Below are 18,107 nucleotides of genomic sequence, written 5' to 3' on the forward strand. Positions count from 1 at the left end.
AGAGCTAAAACTTTCATTGATTAATTGGTACTTTATTTCATTGTCATATTTATTGAGCACTTCCTGTGTGCAGAGCACTGTACTAAATCTTGGAAAGTACAATATAGCAATAAAGAGAGACAATTCCTGCCCACAATGGGCTTGCATTCGAATGAAGCCTAAGGTAAGTGGCTCAGTTGTTTGTGTCTTCCAAGCTGGAGTGGTGTGAACTGATATATCCCAGTTCATAGTTGAAATATTCATTCATTCATTCAATAGTATTTATTGAGCGCTTACTATGTGCAGAGCACTGTACTAAGTGCTTGGGATGAACAAGTCGGCAACAGATAGAGACGGTCCCTGCCGTTTGATGGGCTTACAGTCTAATCGGCTGTACCGTGGCAGGTTAGGGTAACAAAAGAGGGTTTCTCCCTTAGCACCAGTTGTCATAGCAATGACCTGGGTGTCAGGGGTTTCGAGCGTATAGGAATCCCGGAGACCTGGTAGGTGTCCACGTTAGGGCGAGCTGTGAACTCACTGACCCCCAAATTGAGGGAATAATAACTGTGGTATTTGTTAAGCTCTATGTTTGGGGTAGATACAATTTAAGAAGATTGGACATAGCCTGAGTTCCACAAGGGGCTCAGGGTCTAAGGGACTGGTAATTTGAGCAAGGTAATCTATAATGGTGAATTAAACCAACATTGAAATCTCCATGTAACAGAATCTTTTTTTTCCCCAGCGGAGTTTGTGAAAAAAGAATCGGGTAATAGGAGATAATTTGTTTTCTTTTACTTGATTCCTTAAAGCTGAGAGAGAGACAAAGGGAGAGAGGGAGGGTATGTGTATGTTTGTTTAACTTGGTTTCCTTCCCCCAAATGACTTTGAGTTGAGTGTTTTTACTATTATGCTGATAATGTTGATTATCCATATTCTACCCTGCTGCCTGAATCATCTTCCTTCAAAAATGTTCAGACCATGTTTCCCCACTCCTCAAGAAACTCCAGTGTTTGCCCATCCACCTCTGCATCAAACAAAAACTCTTCACCATTAACTTTAAAGCACTTAATCACCTTGCCCCCTCCTTCCTCCCATCACTCCTCTCCTACTGCAACCCAGCCCGCACACTTTGTTCCTCTAATGCTAACCTTTTCACTTACCTCGATCTTGTTTATCTCACCGCTGACCTCTTACCCACATCCTAACCCTGTCCAGGAACACCCTCCCTCCTCATATCAGACAGATAATTGCTCTCCCCATCTTCCAAACCTTCCCTCCATCCCTCCATCCTCCAAGAAGCCTTCCCTGACTAAGCCCTCTTCTCCTCTTCTCTCACTCTCTTCTGTGCTGCTCTTACTTGCTCTTTCATTCATGCTCCCTCCCATCCCCACAGCACATATGTATGTCTAATAGTAATAATAATAATATTTGTCAAGTGCTTACTACATGCCAAGCACTGTTCTAAATGCTGTGGTAGATACAAGGTAATCAGGTGGTCTCATGTGGGGCTCACACTCTTAATTACCATTTTACAGATGAGGTACCTGAGGCACAGAGAGCGTGGCTCAAGTGAAAAGAGCGCGGGCTTGGGAGTCAGAGGTTATGGGTTCGAATCCCTGCTCTGCCACTTGTCAGCTGTGTGACTGTGGGCAAGTCACTTAACTTCTTTGTGCCTCAGTTACCTCATCTGTAAAATGGGGATTAACTATGAGCCTCACGTGGGACGACCTGATTACCCGGTATCTACCCCAGCACTTAGAACAGTGCTCTGCACATAGTAAGTGCTTAACAAATACCAACATTATTATTATTATTATTAAGTGGCTTGCCCAAGGTCACACAGTTGACAAGTGGCGAAGCCGGGATTAGAACCCACGTCCTTTGACTCCCAAACCCGGGCTCTTTCCAGTAAGACACACTGATTCACCTATATTTATTTAGACTGTGAGCACATTGTGAGCAGGAATGTGTCTGTTTTTATATTGTAATCTCCCAAATGCTTAGTACAGCGTGAGAAGCAGCGTGGCGCAGTGGAAAGAGCACGGGCTTTGGAGTCAGGGCTCATGAGTTCGAATCCCAGCTCTGCCACTTGTCAGCTGTGTGACTGTGGGCAAGTCACTTAACTTCTCTGTGCCTCAGTTCCCTCATCTGTAAAATGGGGATTAAGACTGTGAGCCCCACGTGGGACAACCTGATTCCCCTGTGTTTACCCCAGCGCTTAGAACAGTGCTCTGCACATAGTAAGCGCTTAACAAATACCAACATTATTACAGTGCTTTGCACAGAGTAAGAGCTCCATAAATACAATTGAATGAGTGATTGTATGTGTTAAACTCTTACTATGAGCCAAGCACAGTACTGTACAAAATAATCAGGTCTCCTTTTTGCCCCGTGGCTCCTGCGAACATTGTTAGGGCAAGGCGGAGTGGTGGAGGAAGAGAGGAAACCGATCTATGTTTTGTTGCTGCCGCCCTGTTTAGATCTAGCTGCCATCCCCGACTTTCAGTCCGGGGCCATGGAGAACTGGGGCCTCACCACGTACCGAGAGTCATCTCTGCTGTATGACCCTGAAAAGTCATCTGCATCAGCCAAGCTGGGGATCACCATGATAGTGGCCCATGAACTGGCCCACCAGGTAACGGCTGTTCCATCTGTGGAGGAGACAGAATAATCAGTATTGGTATTTGTATCATGGTGGTAGTATTTCTTAAGCATTTACTATGTACCAAGCGCCGAAGCAGGTATGAAATAATCAGACTAGTCTCAGTCCCTGTCCCACCAAGGGGCTCAGAGTCTAAGCAGGAGGAAGTAGGATTGAATCCCCATTTTACAGGGGAGGGTGAGAGAACAGAAGCACAGGGAAGATAAATAAATGACTTGCCCGAGGTCATACAGCAGCCAAATGGCAGGGCTGGGATTAGAATCCAGGTCCATGCTCTTTCAACAAGGCTTTGCTGCTTCTCTAGGGCTTTGGGGTCTGCTTGCTGGAGGTATTCCCTTAAGCAGTGTGGCCTACAGCCCAGGCCTGGAAGTTAGAGGACTTGGCTGTAATCCCGGCTCCATCGCTTGCCTGCTGTGTGACCTTGGGCAACTCACTTAACCGTTCGGTGCCTCAGTAGTTTCCTCCACCGAATGGGGATTCAGTACCTTTTGTCTTTCCTACTTAAACTACGAGCCCCTTGTGGGACAGGGACTGTGCTCAAACTGATCAACTGGTATCTACTCCAGTACATTGCCTGACACATAGTAAGTGCTTATCAAATAAAATAAAAAGGAGATTATGTTTAGGTTTGGAGGTAGCATTTCACTTTGGCCTGGGCCATTTTGGAAGTCAGGCTGAGGAATATATCCCGTGGGTATTAGTTTTGATTACCTGGGGTGGAATTGGTGAAGCTCTTACTATGGTGCTACATAGACAATTACCCCATCCTCAAAGCCTTATTGAAGGCACATCTCTTCCAAGAAGCTTTCCCTGAATAAACCCTCTTTTCCTCTTCACCCATTCCCTCAGTATCACCTTGACTTGCTTTATTCATTCCCTCTTCTCAGCCCCAAAGCACTTATGTACATATATGTAATTTTATTTATATTAATGTCTGTCTCCCCCTATAGGCTTTAAGTTTTGTCAGCAGGGAATGTATCCGTTGTATCTTATTCACCCGAGCTCTTAGTATGGTGTTCTGTACACAATAAGAGCTCAGTAAATTAAATTGACTGTTGCTCAGAATGGGGAAAGGTATGGGGTAATTAGATCGGACACCATCCCCGCCCCAGATGGGGCTCTCACTTTCTTTTGAGGATCCCACATTTCTCGGTAGTCCACCCCTTTCTCCCAAGCACAGCTTTTACCCATTAGAGGTTGCAAACAAATCTCAACTCATTCATGTTTTGTGAATGCCTAGTATATGCAGAGCGCTGTACGAAGCTCTTGGAAAAGTACAGTACAATAGAGTTGGTAGAAACATTCCATCGTGCAAGTTTCTCCCCTTCTAGACTCTAAGCTCATTGTGAGCAGGAAATGTGTCTGTATATGGTACTCTCCCAAGCTCTGCAAATGGTAAGGGCTCGATAAGTACAACTGAGTAAATAAATACGATTGGGGTATGGCTGAGCAGCATGAAAAAACCTCCCCATCCTTGGGCTGGTGGTCTCCGAGTCCAATCCCGTCTCCTCCGTGCTTGCTGGCAACCCTGGTTATCCTTTTTCTTTCAGTGGTTTGGGAACCTCGTCACCATGGAATGGTGGAACGATCTCTGGTTAAATGAAGGATTTGCCAAGTTTATGGAGTTTGTATCTGTCAGCGTCACCCACCCTGAACTGAAAGTGGTAAGTGCTGGTCTTCGTCGGTCTGCCTTGGGGTTTGCAAAAAGCGGAGATAATTGATTGATCTTTCACCATGACAAGCTCACTCCCCCAGAGAGTTTATGGAGTTTGGCTTGAGAGTCAAGGAAGTTAATGAGCTTTCAAGATACCCCCAAAAGACTGATTTAGTCCAGATATTGGTTCCCAAGATGGTTTGTGAGGGGGCGATGGTTTTTATTAGAGGTTCTTCTTCCTCTTGGAATTCTTAAAAGCATGGTGCCAGTGACAACCCATCTCCGCCACATTCTTTTTCCAGACATCCTGTTGATTGCACATTTCAGAAACATTAGTTTCAGACTGCCATCAGCCCCTCAGGGGACTACAATCTAAATCTGATGCATTTTACAATTGAGTTCAAATTTCATATTCTCCCAACCCCCCAAAAAGCAAATAAGTCTTTTGGGAGTTGCTAGACTTTTAGCATTTTAGAGTTTGGGGCTTTTATTTTAAATAATCCAGCTGCTAGCTGGACTGAATTTTTTACTAGAGTGCAGTTCCAGTTCCACATACATAGGTGTGACTTTTATTTTAAGGATTAGAAAAGCATGCTTTTTTTTTTATAATTAAGAAGTACAAAGTCTTTCCCTCCTCTGGCATTCATTAAGATAATGTCAGAAGAAGAAAGGTAAAGCCCCTCTTGCTTCTTGCATTTTGCTACTTGGAAATTTTGAAGAATAGGTGTCCCCACCTCTTGTTGGGAACCCTTATCTCATGAACTTCAGGGAAAAAGTGGACCCAGAGACCTGAAGTGCAAACGTTTTCCTAGTAGTAGTAATAGTATTTATCCAGCACTTACTGTGTGCAGAGCACTGATCAAAGTGCTGAGAGAATTCCTTGAAGGGACTCCCAGTAAGAAGGATGAGGGGACTGGGGACAAACTCATAAGGAGAGATGAAACAGTAAAATACAAAGGCAGCATAAAAAACAGATACCCAAAATACACCCTCCCCTCCTCCCTGCCAAAGCCTCAGGGTACTGCGACTAGAGGAATAGAATTTCAGGCTCATCACGGCTGAGTTCAACGGTCACAACGGCAGCCACAGCCTCCCCAAGGTTCTAAGTTTGGTGGAAGCCTCTCACTGCTAGTACCAGTTATAGTATTTGATGATAATAATAGTAATAAATTGTGGTATTAAGGGCTTACTAAGTGTCAAATGCTATACTAAATACTGGCAAATAATCAGGCCCCACATTTAAATCCCCATTTTACAGATGAGGGAACTGAGGCACAGAGAAATTAAATGATTTGCCCAAGGTCCCACAGCAGACAGTGGATTAGAACTTGAGACCTCTGACTCCCAGGCCTCTGCTCTTTCCACTAGGCCATGCTGCTTCTCAAACATATTAAATTTATTTTAATCTATTACATATTACATTTATGAAAAGCTTATTATGTATAGGGCATAGAGTTGGGAATTGGACATTAGACCCTTTACTTTAGGGGGCTCACGAGAAGAAAATGGGGAAGTAGCCAGGCAAGGCAGAGGGATGAACAGGACTCAGACTGGGAAATGGCCCTAAGGTGAGGGTCTGCATGGCTTTGAGGGGGTAGTCCTGTGAGGCCACCTTGGGGGAAGGGGAAGAATCGAGAACTGACGAAAGAAACCATAATGAAGAGGAGGAGGGCGAGAGATCAGGGCCGTGAGAAGGCAGGACTTGGCCCCGCTGCTTCTGCCCTCCCTGAAACCACAGTTTTGATTGAGAGCTGAGGTGATTCTTTTTTTTTTTTCCTCCTTCCACCAGGAAGATTATTTTTTCGGCAAGTGTTTCAATGCCATGGAAGTGGATGCGTTGAACTCCTCCCACCCGATCTCTACTCCTGTGGAGAATCCCGCTCAGATTCTGGAAATGTTCGACGACGTCTCCTACGAAAAGGTACTGTCCAATCACTGTCCCGAAGTTGAGGTTAGATTCTGAAAAGCGCTAGCTCCAGATCTTCATTCAAAGATAAAATAAAAATATCAGCTTCTCGATGGATCTCTGCCTTCAGGAAAAACATCACTAGGAGAGGACCAAACTTAAGTTCTGTATCATGGATTGGAGAGTGATACAGACATCTTTAAATACAGGTTTTTTTGAATTGAAAGCTTAAAGCTTTAGTCCACTGAAACACCTTTGTTTAGGTTAGTACTGTCTTAATGTGGGTATTGCACAAGCCACTAGAATTTAGGGAATTTACACCATGAATGCACATTTTTAGATATGGTGATTTTTTTAAACTGTTTTTCACACCTGACATAATTGGGGTTAATCTGGCCCCTTTCTGACACTGTCTTTGCAGGGGGCTTGTATTTTGAACATGCTAAGGGACTATCTCAGTGCAGATGGATTCAAAGCCGGTATTGTGCAGTACCTCCAGAAAAACAGCTATAAAAACACAAACAATGAAGACCTGTGGAATAGCATGACAAATGTAAGTGTGCTTCTGCCAACTGTCAGAAGCCAAGCATCGGAACTGCAAAGGTTTGGTCACCGCCCTTGTCATAAATGTCATTGCCCCACCATAAATTCGCTTTTAAAAAAAGTCATGGATTCAGGTTTCAGTCCAGCTATCTTTCGCTCTTCTCAGATTTGTCCTGATGGTGACCCCCAGGAGAAAAGTGGATTTTGCTCTAGAAGTCAGAGGAAGACTTCAACCTCAGTAAGTCTCCACAGCCACATCTACCCCTGCCCAGGCATATCTGTCCTCTGCCTTTATCCTCAAGGAATCATTCCCCACATAAACTGTCCCAAGAAAATTGTTCCCTCCCTGAGTTAAAAAGTTCCACAGGATATCCCATAATCTTGGCAACTCATTCAACCCAGCCTATTGAGTTCTCCAACTTTGTTCCTGGTGATGGGTCGCACTACGGTTTGGCTTCGTCATTTTTTGGGTAGCTGTGATTCCTGTGGAGATGAAGAATCTCTTCCAAAGATCACAGTCATATCCTTTCCTTCTTAAGGGGTGACACAAAGATTTTGTTATCCAAGTTCAGTTTGGCTCAGAAAACTTCCCTGCGGCTGCTGCCTTTTTGTCCTGGGCATCTGCTCTTATACAAGTAATTATTATTATTTTTATTGTTATGGTACTTGTTTAGCACTTAAAACATGCCAAGTGCTGGGGTTAGATCCAGATAAATCAAATTGGACACGGGCCCTGTCCCACATGAAGCCCACAGTCTAAGTAGGAGGAAATAATAATAATCATAATCACACTTCTAAAATGCTTATATTAAGGACTGAGGTGGATAGAAGATTATGAGATTGGCATAGTTGCTTCCCATTTGGAACTCACTCTGCATTATCTCCACTTAACAGATGATTAAACTGAGGTCCAGAGAGATTAAGGTTTAGCTTTCTGAAGCATTCTGCTTTTTTGTTCTTCCCATCCACTGAGTCACTGTTTTCTTGAACAACTGGTGACATCCATCCATGAAGGGCCCAGTTCTTCATGAGTCCATTGCCAAGTGATGGAGTTATTACGGCAACCTACTGGCCCACTGAAAGTTTCCTTCCACCTTATCTGTACAGATTCCATTAAGCTCACTGTGGACAGGGAAAACGTCTACCAACTGTGTTGAACTCTCGCAAGTGCTTAGTATAGTGCTGTGCACACAATAAGTGCCCAATAAATACCATTGATTCCTATAGAAATATGTCAGTGGTGTATTCCTCTCTGTCTCCACTGAGCCCAACTTCCTCCAGGTCGACCAGCTTGTAGTCTGTCCCCTATCCGGTCTAGATCAGCTTCTATCCTTTCTAGATTACCCAGCTAAAGACAGCTCTCCCCAGTATAGTCTTCGGGTGGTCTAGGTTGCTCTTTCTTCCGAGCCGGGGTTCAACGGAGTGGGTGTGGGTGTCTGTCTGTGATCCCCTCAGCACTGGACGCAGGAAAGCGTGGATGTGAGGATGATGATGAACACGTGGACCCTGCAGAAGGGTTTCCCTCTGATCACCGTCACCGTCCGAGGAAAGAATGTGCATCTGAAGCAAGAGCACTACATGAAGGGGAGGGTTGCCACCTGGGAAGACAGGTAATACAGACCTTGGCATGATGCAGGCGGCAAGCCAAAGTGGACCTTGCTCTCCTTCCTGGGTCCCGTAGACAATGTGGTACTCTCTCTGTCACAATAATAATTGAAGTGTCTGTTAAGCACTTAACATGTGCTAAATGCTGGGGTAGGTAGAATACAATCAGATCAGAAACAGCCCCTCCTATCCTATATGGGGCTTACCGTCTTAAGTAATGAATAGTAAATAATAATAATGGTATTTGTGGAAAGGAAAACAGGCATTGGCTTCCCGTTTTATAGATGAGGAAACCAAGGCAAAGAGGAATGAAGTGACTTGCCTGAAGTTACCCAGTGGACTGGTGGCAGAGCAGGATTAGAACCCAGGTCCCTGACTCCAGGCCTGTGCTCTTTCCATTAGGCCACATTGCTTCTCCCTCTCCCCTCCTCTGCCTCCTGCCACCTCATACCATTCAGTCTCTAATGACAAAAGCCACTCTGCCCTCTGTGGGCATGTGGGACCAGAGTGTGCTGGGTAGATCAGCGTGGCTTAGTGGAAAGAGCCCAGGCTTTGGAGTCAGAGGTCAAGAGTTCGAATCCCGGATCTGCAGTTGTCAGCTGTGTGACTGTGGGCAAGTCACTTAACTTCTCGGTGCCTCAGTTACCTCATCTGTAAAATGGGGATTAACTGAGAGCCTCATGTGGGACAACCTGCTTACCCTGTATCTACCCCAGTGCTTAGAACAGTGCTCTGCACATAGTAAGCACTTAAATACCAACATTATTATTAATATTAGATTTGAGCAGGGTGACAGAAGGGCCTGTGTTTTGGAAGGCATTGTCTATTGCTCTTTTTTGGAGGCCTTGGGTTGAATCTCCGCTGAACTCAGCGTCAGAGTTTCACAGGTTCCCCCGAAGGTCGAGAGTCCCAGGCCTCTCCGGGAGCAGTGGGGAAGGAAAGGTCGAGTGGGTGAGACTAGGAGAGGGTAATGGGGTGTGTTGTGAGGGGAAAAATGGGGAAGGAGCCAGGGAGAGGAGCATTATGGGCCACCTGCCAGTTGCTGTCCGGGCTCCTGATCCCAACAGTTACTAGAGCAAACGTTCTTATCAAAGTATCCATTTTCCTTTTGTTCCAGGTCCTTATGGCACGTTCCGCTGACATACGTAACCAGCAAATCAGATGTTGTCCATAGGTTTTTGCTGAAAACAAAAACAGGTAATGAATTACTGAAATGACAAATGGTTTAAGGAGAAAGTATTTGCAAAATGTTGGGGTTTTGTGTTTTTTTTCCAAACAAAGCTCTCTTGGCTCATCATCTTCGTTAATACAAAAGGAAGGGAGACACTTTCTCTTTTACGGTTGATATAATAGGTTCCATGGTTGTCAATTCAAAGCGAAGGGTTCGGGTTTAAAAGCCATCCTTCGGGAAGGGGAAAGGAAGGCAAGTTCCTGCCATCATGTATTTAAACTGTTGAATTGCATGCAGCTGAGAAGAATGGGCTGGGTGGAAATTCATAGGGCTCTGCCAACACCCTGAGAAGCATTTGGCCTAGTGGGTAGAGTACAAAGCCTGGGAGTCAGAAGGACCTGAGTTCTCTCCACCACTTGTCTGCTGTGTGACCTTGGACAAGTCACTTTTCTTCTGTCTGCCTCAGTTCCCTCATCTGTAAAATGGGGATAAAGACTGTGAGCCGCTTGTAGGGACAGAGACTGTGTCCAACCCAATTTGCTTGTATCCACCCCAGCGGTTAGTACTATGCCTGACACAGGGTAAGTGCTTAACAAATGTTACTAAAAAAATATTTATGCTAATGTCAGACTCTCCCTCTAGACTGTAAACTTGTTATGGGCAGGGAGTGTGTCTGCTAATTCTGTCATACTCTCCCAAGTGCTTAGTACAGTGCACATAATAAGCGCTAATTAAATACCATTGATTGATTGTTTGTAGATGTCCTCATACTGCCCGAAGAGGTGGAATGGATCAAATTCAACGCGGGCATGAACGGCTACTACATTGTGCATTACGAAGACGGTGGATGGGATTCTTTGATCAGCCTCTTAAAAGAGCAGCCGGAGACAATCAGCAGTAATGACCGGGCAAGCCTCATTAATAATGCATTCCAGCTTGTCAGGTAAGGTAGGCTTTACTTTGAAGCTGCATGGCCTTAGTGGAAAGAACCCAGGCCTGGGAGCTCCATCTCCAACCTCTAGTTTAGGTTCACATCTTTCTCCCCAACTGGATCCTTCAAGACAGGGCTCACCAACTCTAGGATATTCTACTTTCCCAAGCATTTAGTACAGTGTTCTGCACTTCATAAGTAGTACTGATTGGTTGACTTCAAGGGACATGAATCTCAACTCTACCACTTGCCGGCTGAGTGACCTTAGAGCTCTCTGTTCCTCAGGTATCTCATCTGTAAAATGGGGATTAAATTTCTGGTCTCCCTCCCCCTTAGACTGTGACCCTCATGTAGGATTGGGACTGTGTCCTACAGGATTATTTTATATCTACCCCAGCATTTCTTATAATGCTTGGCAACTAGGAAGTTCTTAACAAATACCGCAGATATTAAATAGATTTCCTGATAGCTAATGGGAAGGTGAAAGGGTGGGTGTGGGTGTTTTTTAGCCTTGTAAATAACAGGCTGCTTTGAGACTTCTTTAAGTGGTATTTGTTAAACACTTACTATGTACCCATCAATAGTATTTACTGAGTGCTTACTATATGCAGAGCACTGTACTAAGCACTTGGTAGAGTACAATCAGACACTGTACTAAGTATTGGGGTGTACTAAGTAATGAGGTTGGACACAGTCCATGTTCCACATGGGGCTCACAGTTTGAATCCCCATTTTACAGAGAAGCTAACAAAAGGCCCAGAAAAGCGAAGTGACTTGTCCAAGGTCAAACAGCAGGCAGGTGGTAGAGCAGGAATTAGAACCCAGATCCTCTGACTCCCAGGCCTGTGCTCTCTCCACGACGTTACACTCCTCCCCTGAGCTTTGGGATGGTGTCTGCAGCCAGTGTAGATGGAGGATCCCAGAAGAAAACAGTCTGGGCTCTGAGCTGTCTCTGTTGTGGCTCAGGGTCAGATGAGGGAGAGGACATGTATTTAATCCCCATTTTTCAAATGAGGAAACCAAAGCCCAGACTAATCAAGTGACTAGCCCAAGATCCTAGAGCAGACAAGTGACAGAACTGGGATTAGAACGCTGGCATCACGACCCTCAGGTCTGTGTTCTTTCCACTAGACCACACTGCTTGGCCACCCTGCCTCCCTGATCTGACCCAGTAGTTAGAAATTGAATGAAAATACATCAGTCGCTCAGCCATGGGAATTTGCATTGGTTTTCCTTCTCTTGGGCTGGGAGAAAAGGTGGCATTTTCCCCTGCGACACTTCCTTCTAATCCCATCTGGGGCCGGGAGCAGGCGGGGCCCCCAGAGGAGGCTGATTTTCAGATTGCTACAATTAAGCAAGAGTGGGGCTGACTCTGCCTGGCTCCTCAGGAGAAAAAATTAGCTTGAGCCCTTCCTGATTCCACCAACTTTCCCACAGAATAGGTGGTCTCACGCTCACATGTACCACTTTTGTCGTAACTGCTGGGAAACCTGAGTCAAACTGCAAAATCTATCCATCAGTGTAGTATTTATTGAACCTTTGCTCTGGGCACTGTACTAAGTGCTTGGGAGAATACAACTGGGGTAGAAGAGAGGCCGTTCCCTCTCAAGTAGCTTACAAACAGGATCTATCAATTTATTGAGTGCTTACTCTGGGCAGAGCACTACACTAAGCAGGTGGGACAGTACAAGCAGCGTGGCCTAGTGGATAGAGCATGGGTCTGGGAGTTAGAAGGACCTAGTTTCTAATTCTGGCTCTGCCATTTGTCTGCTGTGTGAACTTGGGCAAGCACTTAGTCCAGTGCTCTGCACATAGTAAGCGCTCAATAAATACTATTGAATGAATCGGGCAAGTCATGCAGCTTCTCTGTGCCTCTCATCAGTAAAATGGGGATTAAGACTGTGAGCCTCATTTGGGACAGGTACTGTGTCCAACCTGATTAGATTGTACCTACCCCAGAATTTAGAACAGTACCTGGCACATAGTAAGCACTTAACAAATACCATAAAAAAAATCAGTAGACATGATACCTGCCCTCAAATAGTTTGCAATATTTAGAAAATAAAATTGTTGCCTCAGTGGGGCAAGTGACCAAAAATCTTGGGGACTTGAAAAATTATTTGTGATAGGTGTTTCTGTCTGTCTGATCCATGCTATTGATCTGCATGTCTTTTGTTCACCAGTGTGGGGAAACTCTCCATTGAAAAGGCTCTGGATTTGACCCTGTATCTGAAACACGAATCACAAATCATGCCAGTGTTCCAAGGTCTGAACGAGCTGATTCCCATGTATAAGCTAATGGAGAAGAGAGATATGGATGATGTGGAAACCCAGTTCAAGGTAATATCTTCAAATGAATCCTGGACTCCATATAACTTTTTATGGTATTAAGCACTTACTATGTGCCAGGCACTGTACTAAACACTGGAGTAGATACAAGATCCCTTCTCAGAGTTGCACCTAGAGAGTTTCCAGTACTCTACCAGTCTTGACTACGGGAGGGAGAGTCAAAGAGAGGCCTACCCATTCCATTCTTAGCTTGGGGAGTGCCTGCCACTGGCTAGCCAATCTGCTACAAGTCAAAACTCATATGAGCTGGACAGCAGCGGCATGGAAGAGAGACGAGGGCAGAGATTCAAGTTTACTGCAAGGAAGGAGGCAATGGTAAACCACTCCTGGAATTTTAGGAAGAAAAATCTATGGATCCACTACCAGAACGATTGCAGATGGAGTTGGGGCATTCTGGGAGAGATGTATCCATGGCGTCGCTATGGGTCAGACATGACTCGACGGCATAGGACAAGACAAAGATACAAGATAATTAGGTTGGACCCAGACCATGTCCCACATGGGGTTCACAGTCTTAATTCTCTGAGCTAACTAAGGTCCAGAGAAGTGAAGTGACTTGTCCATGGTCCCATAGGAAATGGTGGAACTGGGATTGGAACCCAGGTCTTCTGACTTCCAAGCTTGTGCTCTATCCACTAGGCCACGCTCCTTCTCTTAGGCCACCCCACTTACCAATGTTTCTTTTTAACCTCTCGGGAACACACCCATTTTGTAGGCAGACTTCTTAGTCATCAACATTCCCTGCTTCTCAGGGCCAGGGAGCAGGAAGTTGAAGTAGCATTCGGGTTGTCTGCCAGAAATGCTTTATTAGCCATAAAGTGTGTTTATCCTGGGTGACTTAGATTCTGCTCTTTCTCCTTCAAGTCACTTCAGTTTTTCCAACATCCCTGATCCTCGTCGCACTTCAAATGCTTCTTTAGTCCAAAGGAAATCTTTCTTGTTCACCCATTAAGGAATGGGCACATATTTCTCCACACCAGAAACAGCACCCCTTTTCCCCTCGACATGAAATATTAATGAAAAATTGGAGGATGATAAAGTGTTCTTTTCATTGTTTTGCACCTCATCAAAAGAAACCTAATAGTCTTTAACTTTGGAGATTGTGTGTGTGCCCATCTTTCCCGAAGTAGACAACATACCTTTGGAGAAGAGTGGCAAGCAAGCCATCTCTGAAGTAATCTATCCCTTTAATTATTCCTTTACCATCTCTTAGGAAATTTATTTGTCGATAGAATAGCCAGCATTTGACAGTAGATGAGACCATTTACCCCTGGGCAAATGATGGATGAAACGTAAGGTTATTGAAATGAGACATTTGAATCAATTCAGTGGAATTTGAGTGCTTACTGTATATAGGGCTCTGTACTAAGTGCTTTTGAGAGTACAATATGACAGAATTGGTACGTGGATTCCCTGCTTGTGACGAGCTTGCAGTCTAAAGGAGTAGCTTGCAGTCTAGAGGACAACCAGTTTTATAAACTGTGAACCTTACATAAATAATTATTGTGGTATTCATTAAGTGCTTACTAGATGCCAAACAGTGTACAAAGCGCTGGAGTAGACACAAGGTAATCAGGTTCCACGTGGGGTCCCAGTCTAAATAGGATGGAGAATAGGTTCTGAACCCCCATTTTGCAGGTGAAAGAAATAAGGCATGGTGACTTGCCCAAGGTCACACAACAGAGATATGTGGCAGATCTGGGATTAGAACAGAAATGTCCATCTACATCATCTCATGTGAGGACTCTTTGATCTGGATGTCCAGTAGTGCATTGGCCGAAAAAGAAGAGGGAATTGTTTGGGATAGCACGGGAAATGATGCCCAAATGTAGCACCAGGCAAAATTCCTTCTTTGCTTTTGATGTTATTCCAGGCTTTCCTCATCAGGCTGTTGAAGGGGCTCATCGACAAGCAGTCTTGGAGTGACGAGGGCTCCGTCTCTGAGCGTATGCTGCGAAGCCAGCTCATCCTCCTGGCTTGCATACGGAAGTACCAGCCCTGTGTGGAGAAGGCAGAAGGATTCTTTAAATCGTGGAAGGAATCCAATGGAACATTAAGGTGAGTCTTCTTTGCCTAAGTCATGCAGTGGATAGAGAAGCAGTGGGGCCTATTGGAAAGAGCACAGGCCAGGGAGTCAGAGGACTTGACTAGTTGGGCGAGTCACTTAAGTACTCTGTACCTCACAGTTACCTCATCTGGAAAATGGGGATTAAATCCTACTCCCTCAGACTGTGAGCCCCTTGTGGGGCAGAGGCTGTGTCCAACCTGATTAACTTGTGTCTACTCCAGCACTTAGAAAAGGGCTTGGCACACAGTGGGCACTTAAACAAGTATCATAATTATTACGGAGTACAAGGAATAGGAAGGGATGTTTGCTCTCTCTTCTACCTCACTGGAGCTGGAAAGTGTGAGAAAAATTCTGGAATCCATCAATCAATAAAGGGTACTTATTGATATCTTACTGTGCACAGAGCACTAGACTGTTTGGGAGAATAGAGTACAACAAAGTTGGTAGACATATTCCATACCCACAATGAGATGACAGTCCAGAGGAGGAGACAAACATTAAAATAAAATATGGGTGTGTCTGTAAGTGCTGTGGAGCTGACAATGGGGTGAAAATCAAGTTTTTAAAGGATATAGATCCAAGTGCACAAGGGGTACAGAAGGGAGAGGGGAAATGAGGGGTTAGTCAGTGAAGGGTTCTAGGAGATAATGTGATTTTAGTAAGAGTTTGAAGGTGGGGGAGAGTGGTGGTCTGTTAGGGATGTGGTTGAGGGGTTGCTGGCAAGATAGATGAGACTGAGGCACAATGAGTAGACAAACCTCCCTCTTCCCTCCCAGTTGAAATCAGTGAGTCATTCATTCAATCATATATATTGAACACTTACTTTGTGCAAAGCACTGTACTAAGCACTTGGGAGAGTATAATACAACAACAAACAGCCCATAACGAACTCACAGTCTAGAGGGGGAGATGGACATCAGTATACATAAATACATTTCAGAGTTATCTATATATGTGCTGTGGGGAGGTGAGGGGAGATGAACGAAGGGAGCAAGTCAGAGCAACGGAAGTATTTGAAGTAGTGCAGATTCTCTTCTGCCATTTTTTCTTATGGAGAGACTGAATCATCAGCGTTCCCGAATGGGCTCTGGGATTTGTGAACCAAGCCCTCGGTGTCGGCTCATGGGTAACTCTTTGAATATCGGCCCTGCAGCCGTGTCAACCGAGGGTGCATTTCACGGCTCCTTTGAGGCAACTGTGAACCACCAGCTTAGAGATTCCTGGTTGGTCCTAAACTTCCATCCAGGTCCTAGTCTAAGTCTAAGAAGCAGTAATGGTCTAATGGATAGAGCGTGAGCCTGGGAGTCAGAAGGACCTGTGTTCTAATCCTGACTCTGCTATTTGTCTGCTATGTGACCTTGGGCAAGTAGCTTCACTACTCGGTTACCTCATCTGTAAAATAGGGATTAAGACTGAGCCTCACGTGGGACCTATTTATCTTACACCTACTCCAGTGCTTAGTACAGTGTCTGGCACATAGTAAGTGCTTAACAAATACCAGTTAAAAAGTCTGCTTGTGAAACTTAAAGTCTTCACCTCTGGCCCCCAAATACGCTGCATCTGAGCTCCATTTAAGTCAGTCAATCAATGGTATTTAATTGAGCACTTACTGGGTGCAGAGCCCTGTGCTAAGCACCTGGGAGAGTATGATACAACAGAGTTGGTAGACACATTCCCTGCCCATAAGTAGCAAAAAATCTTGGGACTGGAAGCCAGGGTTCTACAGTCTCATTTCTGTCTCTTGCCTGCTGCTGAGTGGGCTTGGGCAAGTCACTTAACCCACTTAACTCTTAACACTTAACTCTGTCTCAATTTCTTGATCTGTAAGATGGAGATAAAATACCTTTTCTCCTTGCCTCTTAAACCATCAGACCCAAGAGGGACAGGGATTGTCTGAACTGATTATCTTGTAAGTACCTCAGCATTACCACAGAGTTTGGTGTTATACTAAATGCTTAATGAACACATCATCATTAAGTTAGGATGTTAGGGAGGTGATGGCATTGATCCCTAAGTGTCTTGGCTCCCGGAGATGCAATGTTTAATGGGGATGGGATGGGGCTCTGTGGCCTCCAGAAAAGAGGGAAAGCTACACCAGCCTGAACTGCCAGAATCGACCCATCAGTGGTATTTACTGAGCTCTTAATGTGTGCAGACCACTGAACTAAGCACTTGGGAGAGAACAGTTCAACAGCTGGTAGATCAGATCTCTGCTCACAAGAGGCTTACAGTATGTACAGTGTATGAGAAAATCTGTGTTTTACTAAACTTCATGAATTCTTAAAAGGGATCAATAAGCATGTAAGGAACCATAATACATTTATGTTTCTTAGATATTTGCAAGGCTTCAGTTCAACTAGTTCTTTAAAATGAATCATCATGGATTACAGGGAATGTTGTGAAATGAGGAACTGCCAGAAATACATGAAGCTTAGATTGGTTAAGTAGCGAATCTTAGGTGCCAATCAAATACCAAATCCTCTCAGAGCCTCAGTGGGGTGGTGGGGTTGGGGGTCTCGTTCCTGCAGATTGCCAACCGACGTGACCCTGGCCATCTTCGCCGTTGGGGCCCAGACAGACGCGGGCTGGGACTTCCTCTTCCACAAGTATCAGTCGTCCCTATCCAGCACGGAAAAGAGCCAGATAGAATTTGCTCTCTGTATCAGCAGTAATCCAGACAAACTCCAGTGGTGAGTAATTCACGCCTTGTTGAATTGATGCTGGCGTTCATTCATTGTCATATTTGTTGAGCGCTTAACTGCATGCAGAGCACTGTACTGAGCACTTGGGAAAATATGGTATAGCAATAAGCAGACATATTCCCTGTCCCGGTGTTTGGTGGGGAGGGGACGGGGGCCTCTGTGGCCTCCAGAAAAGCTGGATGGGGAAAAGAGGAATTCTTTGTACCCACCTCTAGGGAAAGCTGCACCAGCCTGAACTGCCAGAATCAATCGATCGGTGGTATTTACTGAGTGCTTAATGTGTGCAGAGCACTGAACTAAGCACTTAGAAGAGAACAGTTCAACAGTTGGTAGATGAGATCTCTGCCCACAGGGAGCCTACAGTCCCGGGGAGCTTCCTTAGCTGCTGAGTTCCAGCTCAGCACAGGGCAGCTACGGATCCATTTCTATTTGGCAAATAATGTCCATCGAAAGGGAAAGTGGGAAGGAGGAATTGTGAAGGGGAAGGAAGAATTGTGTAAGGGGAACTGGACGGGGGATTATGGAAAGGACAGCAGG

At 45.0% G+C, this 18,107-nt stretch overlaps 1 protein-coding gene across 2 annotated transcripts in view; it reads left to right on the forward strand.

The window, feature by feature from the left end:
• The window catches only part of LOC100081570 (endoplasmic reticulum aminopeptidase 1), a 34,923-nt gene that overhangs the window by 13,739 nt on the left and 3,077 nt on the right, over nucleotides 1-18,107 (forward strand). For both annotated transcript variants that reach the window (XM_029073022.2, XM_039911129.1), the window contains exons 7-17: nucleotides 2,460-2,614; nucleotides 4,192-4,305; nucleotides 6,085-6,216; nucleotides 6,623-6,754; nucleotides 6,911-6,982; nucleotides 8,200-8,354; nucleotides 9,467-9,546; nucleotides 10,280-10,463; nucleotides 12,635-12,791; nucleotides 14,674-14,858; nucleotides 17,397-17,558. In XM_029073022.2, coding sequence (XP_028928855.1) covers nucleotides 2,460-2,614; nucleotides 4,192-4,305; nucleotides 6,085-6,216; nucleotides 6,623-6,754; nucleotides 6,911-6,982; nucleotides 8,200-8,354; nucleotides 9,467-9,546; nucleotides 10,280-10,463; nucleotides 12,635-12,791; nucleotides 14,674-14,858; nucleotides 17,397-17,558 — 1,528 coding nt within the window. The remainder of the gene's footprint in view (nucleotides 1-2,459; nucleotides 2,615-4,191; nucleotides 4,306-6,084; nucleotides 6,217-6,622; nucleotides 6,755-6,910; nucleotides 6,983-8,199; nucleotides 8,355-9,466; nucleotides 9,547-10,279; nucleotides 10,464-12,634; nucleotides 12,792-14,673; nucleotides 14,859-17,396; nucleotides 17,559-18,107) is intronic.

The sequence above is a fragment of the Ornithorhynchus anatinus genome, chromosome 1, assembly GCF_004115215.2.
Source record: "Ornithorhynchus anatinus isolate Pmale09 chromosome 1, mOrnAna1.pri.v4, whole genome shotgun sequence".
Lineage (NCBI taxonomy): Eukaryota > Metazoa > Chordata > Mammalia > Monotremata > Ornithorhynchidae > Ornithorhynchus > Ornithorhynchus anatinus.